The sequence below is a fragment of the Sinocyclocheilus rhinocerous genome, unplaced genomic scaffold, assembly GCF_001515625.1.
Source record: "Sinocyclocheilus rhinocerous isolate Xijiao unplaced genomic scaffold, SAMN03320098_v1.1 scaffold752, whole genome shotgun sequence".
NCBI classification, from domain to species: domain Eukaryota; kingdom Metazoa; phylum Chordata; class Actinopteri; order Cypriniformes; family Cyprinidae; genus Sinocyclocheilus; species Sinocyclocheilus rhinocerous.
In genome coordinates, this window is record NW_015639777.1 from 1,510,534 (window position 1) to 1,517,635 (window position 7,102).

Below are 7,102 nucleotides of genomic sequence, written 5' to 3' on the forward strand. Positions count from 1 at the left end.
CCCCCAATCGTTCTGATCCCTCAGGTAATCAGACGAGTCAGGGAACACAGACACAGGGTCCTTCTGGTGGCCCTGCTCTGGAGGAACCAGCTTTGGGTTTCAGAGATGTCTCAGCTGCTAACAGCAGCCCCGTAGCCCATTCCCCTGAGGCAGGACCTCCTCTCTCAGGCGAACAGGACGACTTGGTACCCCCAGCCCAAGCTGTGGGCTTTGCACCTCTGGGCTCTCAATGGGAATCAGTAGATCTCCCTGAGAGCGTCTTGAATACTATCTCACAGACTAGAGCCCCGTCTACGAGACGCCTCTATGACCTTAAGTGGTTGGTCTTTTCCGCCTGGTGCACAACCCGCGGTGAAGACCCAGTTTCATGTGACATATCAGTGATATTGTCCTACCTACTCTTTGTAATTTGGAGGACAGTCTCTCTGTCTCATATTCTTTATTGGCCTCTATCCTCCTTACTGTATAGTTCTGTCTCTGATTTCAATTTTGTTTAAATTTATGAATATGGCCATTTGTGAATAAGCCCCAGTGTGGCCCACATGATGCATATTGCACACAAAAATGACAATTGCCAAAGATCATAGGGTTTGTGTTATTGAATCTGTGAAATGTATTAATAAGAGAGAAGAGAAATAGACTTTTGTTTGATACACTTAGTAGCAAACACTGTAGCTTTTCCAGTTACCAACCACTCTTTCCAAACTGTAGCTATGTAGTGTGACAAAAGTCTAGATTGCTGTTTTTTTTCACAGTATATTTCACATGCAGTTTTACAGTTAAGTGAGCAGAGTACTTCTTTATCCTCTCTAATGAGCCAAAACCAAACATACCCTCCTAAACTGTCCTCATACTCTCATATGTATCATTTGGAAGTTTAGAAAAATTCGTTTTAGTGAATTTGTTTGTGCAGATGTAATAAATAGTGACTTGATATAACGCTATTGTTCCAAATTTTGGGACCAGAGAGATTTTTTTTTTCTTTTTTGGAAATAAGTGTATACTTTTATTCAATAAGGATTTTAAATTAAATTGATCAAAAGTGGTAATCAAGAAATGTATAATGTTACAAAGGATTTATATTTCAAATAAATGCTGTTTTTGTTTAATTGAAGAATCCTATAAAATAAACTATCACAGTTTCCACAAAACATTAAGCAGCACAGCTGTTTTTTAACACTGATGATAATCATATTTCTTGAGCACCAAATTGGCATATTAGAATCATTAATTTCATGTGATCATGCGAGTAATTATGCTAAAAATTCCGTTTTGACATCAATAAATATATTAAAATAGAAAACAATTATTTTCAACTGCATTATGGAAACATTTTACAATAAATTTCCATTTGTTAACATTAGTTAACAACATGAACTAACAGTAATTCTGTCGATTGTCATTGTAAGGTCTCCTTCCAACACATGTAATGTTAAGTCTTGTGGAAAAACTTTTACAAATGTATTAATATATTTAATATTTCTTAAAGTTTACTGTCTAACCCCATATACTTTTACAAATGTAACCACTGAATGTTCTTGTAACTGAATTTTGTCAGTTTTAGAGTCAGGAGGTTTGAGATGCCTGTTTTTATTTATTTATTTGTTTTTATTTATCACAGACCATTTTTTGTCTGTGTTAATTAACATTGTGCCACAGAGAAAATAATATAAGTAAAAGGCATTCCTTTAAACACTATCACTAAAGTCTCCACTGGGGAAAGTGCCAAAATAATTTTCCCTCCATACTAATTTTCTATCTGTTTCACCTCTATCCTTTTCTTTTGCACAAATTATAGAAGGATGGTCTACTAGTCCTTCAGCATCAACCTATTAGGATACTGTGGTCAAGTAGTGAGATTTTGTTTTTGTTTTCTTTTTGTTTTCTTTTTTCTCTCTTCAAAAATAGGTTTTTGAAGCACTAAGATATGGCAACTCTGTACTGAACAGAAAATTGTCAAAAGCTATTGTTTCTTCTTTGACCTAGGGCTGGAACAACTAATCAATCAAATTTCTAAAAAACGATAATGGAAAAAAAAAAAGTAATAATAATAACACAATTAAAATTAAATAATAATAAAATAAAAAATCTGCCTCTAACAATACTCTAAGTACTCTAGTGTATATCTTGATAAATATTTAATGCTTTATTCCTCTATTTTCTGCTTCTTCATACAGAAATAAAAATCTGTACATCTACAATAAAAAATGTACATCCCCATTTATATCCCCAGTTTGTCCAGTGTTGGAGTATGATAGAAACTTTTCAGAAAATCAATTTCAATTAGAGTCAGGAGGTTTGAGATGCCTGTTTTTATTTATTTATTTGTTTTTATTTATCACAGACCATTTTTTGTCTGTGTTAATTAACATTGTGCCACAGAGAAAATAATATAAGTAAAAGGCATTCCTTTAAACACTATCACTAAAGTCTCCACTGGGGAAAGTGCCAAAATAATTTTCCCTCCATACTAATTTTCTATCTGTTTCACCTCTATCCTTTTCTTTTGCACAAATTATAGAAGGATGGTCTACTAGTCCTTCAGCATCAACCTATTAGGATACTGTGGTCAAGTAGTGAGTTTTTGTTTTTGTTTTCTTTTTGTTTTCTTTTTTCTCTCTTCAAAAAGAGGTTTTTGAAGCACTAAGATATGGCAACTCTGTACTGAACAGAAAATTGTCAAAAGCTATTGTTTCTTCTTTAACCTAGGGCTGGGACAACTAATCAATCAAATTTCTAAAAAACGATAATGGAAAAAAAAAAAGTAATAATAATAACACAATTAAAATTAAATAATAATAAAATAAAAAATCTGCCTCTAACAATACTCTAAGTACTCTAGTGTATATCTTGATAAATATTTAATGCTTTATTCCTCTATTTTCTGCTTCTTCATACAGAAATAAAAATCTGTACATCTACAATAAAAAATGTACATCCCCATTTATATCCCCAGTTTGTCCAGTGTTGGAGTATGATAGAAACTTTTCAGAAAATCAATTTCAATGCAATAAAAATACTAATAAAAGTAAATATTAAAATGAAAAATAAAAATCTGGCTTTATTATCTGATTAAGAATTACTTAACCGATTAATCGATTATCAAATAATAAACAGGTGGAAACAAGCCATTATTAATGCAGATGTCCTATCTTAATTTTTATTTTATTATCTTTCTCGTTTCTCATGTCACAGACTGCTGTTAATCCTCTCATTCTCTTTTTCTCGTTCCAGTAGTTCATATTTAAACATTCATATTTTATTCTTCCTTTCTCACCCTCGCCATCCCATCCTCTTGTTTGTAAACATTTCTCACTCTGTCGCCCTCATTTCTCGAGCTTCTCCTTGTTTCTCTCTCTCTTTCCTCCTTTCCCTACACCCCCCAGCCCCCCCGTCCTAAGGGAGTGCTTGCCTGCTACTGTCGCCGTAGGCATGCTTTTAGGGGGTTCATGTCTGGATCCTCTCCTCACTGATGATTAGATTGTTATGAAATGACAACTGCTATGCAGATACCAGCAGGATACATCCAGCCACTCACTCCGAGTGGATCCACCACTCCTTTTACCCATAATTACTCGCCGTGGACATCTTTGTCAGAGCTACCGAGCTCGTGCGTGCGAGCGTTCATGTTCAATTTCCAGTACTTTGACGTCTAATAGTTCCCGGTGCTATTTTTACCGGTGTGCTTCAGCACACCCGTGGTAAACAGCGCTTTAAAGTCAGATATGTGGCACACAGGACTCACAGGAAGTCACTCCCCTGTCAGTTCCTCCTCAACCCTCATTATCCACCCAAGGCATTTGTTTTTCACTCCGCGTCCTTCCATACATATTTATGCACGGACATTGCAAAAAAGGAGCGTGTAATGGAATTCAGTTCTCAGAGAGAGAAAAAAAGACAGTGACAGAAAGAGAGAAATGCAAAGCTTATTAAAAAAAGTGTCCGCGCAACCCAAATTCATTTGGGTGATGATGATGAGCGAGACATTACCGAATACTTTTCCCACTGCACTGACTGTCCTTCCCTCTCGCGTTCACGGTTTCTCTCACGATGTCAGCCCGAGCTCTATCATTAATATTTGAAATGAGTAAAGGGAGTTTAATTGTAAAAAGCTGCAGTCCTAGTTGCTTTTTCTTCTCGATCTAATAATGCTCTCTCTCTTTTTTGTAGAGATCAGACAGTAATGAAGACACTGAGGCTGCAGAGGAACTACTGCTCATCAACAAGCCACTGACAGAGCTAAACAACCTCCTCATTCAGCTGGTCAGTCCATCTTTTGTTTGTTTGTGTGCTACTGTCCATACTAATTTTCCAACTGTTTTGCGTTTAACCAATTCTTTTACGTAAATTACGGGTCGGCCAGGATGGTCTATAGTCATCCAGCAACCGACTAGTTGGATACTGAGGTCAGCTAATGATTTTTTTTCTCCCCTTCTGAAGTAAAAAGCTTTCTTCTTTAATTTAGAGCTGCAAAAAAATCATCAATAAAAATAATGGAAATGATCAACAACAAATTTAGTGTTAAACAAGACAATTGTTAAACAACACAATACACTGTAAAACCCCAAAAGTTCAGAATGCTCAACATTTTTGTAGACACCGATTACCTCAAAACAAGTAAACCAACACATTTTTTTTAAGTTCTCTAACTCAAAGGTAATGATAGTAGAACTTAAAAATTGTATTTTGTACTACACAAACTTGTTAACCACAATTTGATTGAAATATTGAATAAACGGTTACTTTATTTTAAGGTGTCCTTGTTACAGTGTAATTATACATTTAAGTACTGAGTAATATTAATTAACTACATGTACTTACTGGTTAGGGTTTGGCTTAGGGTTAATTGCATGTAATTATGCATAATTAATTGTTTTTATAATAGTAAGTACATGTAACATGTGTAACAAGGACACCTTAAAATAAAGTGTTACCGAATAAACTAACTCATAATCTTCATGGTTAAGTGTTAGTTAACAATGACACACTAGCATGTGCTAATATAACTAAAAAAGAGCCTATCACTACATACTTGCATGAAGTGTTAATCAACATGCAGTATGTATCACTTTGAAGTTTTGCAGCCCATTCTCGACCTAACCGCAAGTATACTCTTCACCACGATGGTAACCCTACAAAACAACATAAGAAATACATGTAAATACCAAAATAACAAAGCATTAAACAATAACACATCTCCCCCTTTATTAATCTTGTGCAGAAACACACAAAATATCACTTAATTTCAACATTTATTCTCCTGACGCAAAGCATGCTGGGAACTAGAAATCTGCTGCAACTCAGTCAATTTAAGTTGCGCTTACTAATATCAAATTTTGAGTTCACAGAACTTTTTTTCTATTAAGTACAATAAACATTCAGTAGTATTTGAGTGAAAAACTCAATTCATTTAATTAGTTTAAACTGTTCGGTTTTACAGTGATAAATGGAGAGCAATTTAGGAATTTTGAAATTTTATGAGATTAGTAAATATAAAAAGGTTAATATATATCTGGATATAAAGGTAAAAAAAATAAAATAACAAAGTTACTGTGTTCCTAAAACTAGTTTGAACTATCCATTGCTTGGACATGATGTTAGCATAGAATACATAGACACATTCACTATATTTGTTTTTATAGCCTTTAGTTTATAAAAAAGTTTAATATATATCTGGATATAAAGGTGTAAAAAAAAAAAAAAAAAGTTACTGTGTTCCTAAAACTAGTTTGAACTATCCATTGCTTGCACATGATGTTAGCATAGAATACATAGACACATTCACTATATTTGTTTTTATAGCCTTTAGTTTTCTGCATTGGGGCAGGATGTGGAATAATATTTGTTTGTTTTTCAATAAAAATAATACAACAAAAAAAATCTGGCTTTTTAAAAAAAAATCGGATAAATCAGTTAATCCAAAGAAGCAATTATTATTGATTATCGAATAATTATTAGTTGCAGACCAACTTAAAATAAATTCATGTTTCTTTTATCAAATTACATATTTATTTGTTTGCAATAAAATTCTTACAAATTCAAACTGGGTAAATCATTATCATTTGTCTTTTAATATTGTTCCTTAAATTTTACAAATGGAACTTACAAATAAATAACTACATAATATAATTAATGCTACTATCTGTTAAAATTCCCAAGTAGGCCATTGTCGTGCAGAAATGCAACAGACTTTCCTCTGTGGTGCAAATTTGCAATATGACAGCAATGTCTCCCCTGTATGGATGATCCTGGAGAGAAAATCAGATGTCATGTGACTTAAAAACAGCATAGTATTGTTTTGTTTGTTTAAGAATAACCTTTTATTTTCAATATATCAATTTGTTCATATGACAGCAATGTCTCCCCTGTATGGATGATCCTGGAGAGAAAATCAGATCAGTCATGTGACTTAAAAACAGCATAGTATTGTTTTGTTTGTTTAAGAATAACCTTTTATTTTCAATATATCAATTTGTTGTTATTTCATAAAAATAATGAGAATGAAATAATGAAGCAAAATTATATGCTGCCATATGGCAACAGTGGACCAAATTGAATGTAGTTGTCAGGAAGTGTTTTAGCATGCGGTCTAATCTGCTGGTCTATAATATTACATTAATAAAAGGTTATGTATCCTATTAATTTGAATATCTGCAGTTACTCTTTTGAAGGACCGTGGTTACCATCCAGATATTACTCGTAACATATCAGAGGTTACTTATACAGAGCTGCATTTTACCTATTATTAAATAGGACACTAGAAAACTGGCAGTAAAGTATAGGGAGTAGGGTTGGGAATCGAGAATTGATTCCGATCCAGAATCGGATACTTAAGGTCAGGAATTGGATACTTGTTGTCAAATTAAAATTTCGATTCCGCCTATCGATGTGTGATTTGAACATTTAAATTTGTGTTCGCGCTGCCGCTGACCTAAAGAGAGCAGCCGTCTGTCATGAAGGAAACAGCTTCACAGTCTTTTCAGCCACACAGTATCATTATTTCTGTCTTACAAACATTCAAATCACAGAAGTACTGGGTTAAAAGTTTATAGTTCAGATATAAACTCTGATGTGTATGGTAGTGATTAAAATAGAGTAAATC

The 7,102-nt window shown here is 33.7% G+C and overlaps 1 protein-coding gene across 1 annotated transcript in view; it reads left to right on the top strand.

The window, feature by feature from the left end:
• ulk4 (unc-51 like kinase 4) overlaps positions 1-7,102 on the top strand; it is a 234,135-nt gene that overhangs the window by 171,079 nt on the left and 55,954 nt on the right. The window contains exon 35 of the mRNA XM_016567664.1: positions 4,171-4,263. Coding sequence (XP_016423150.1) covers positions 4,171-4,263 — 93 coding nt within the window. The remainder of the gene's footprint in view (positions 1-4,170; positions 4,264-7,102) is intronic.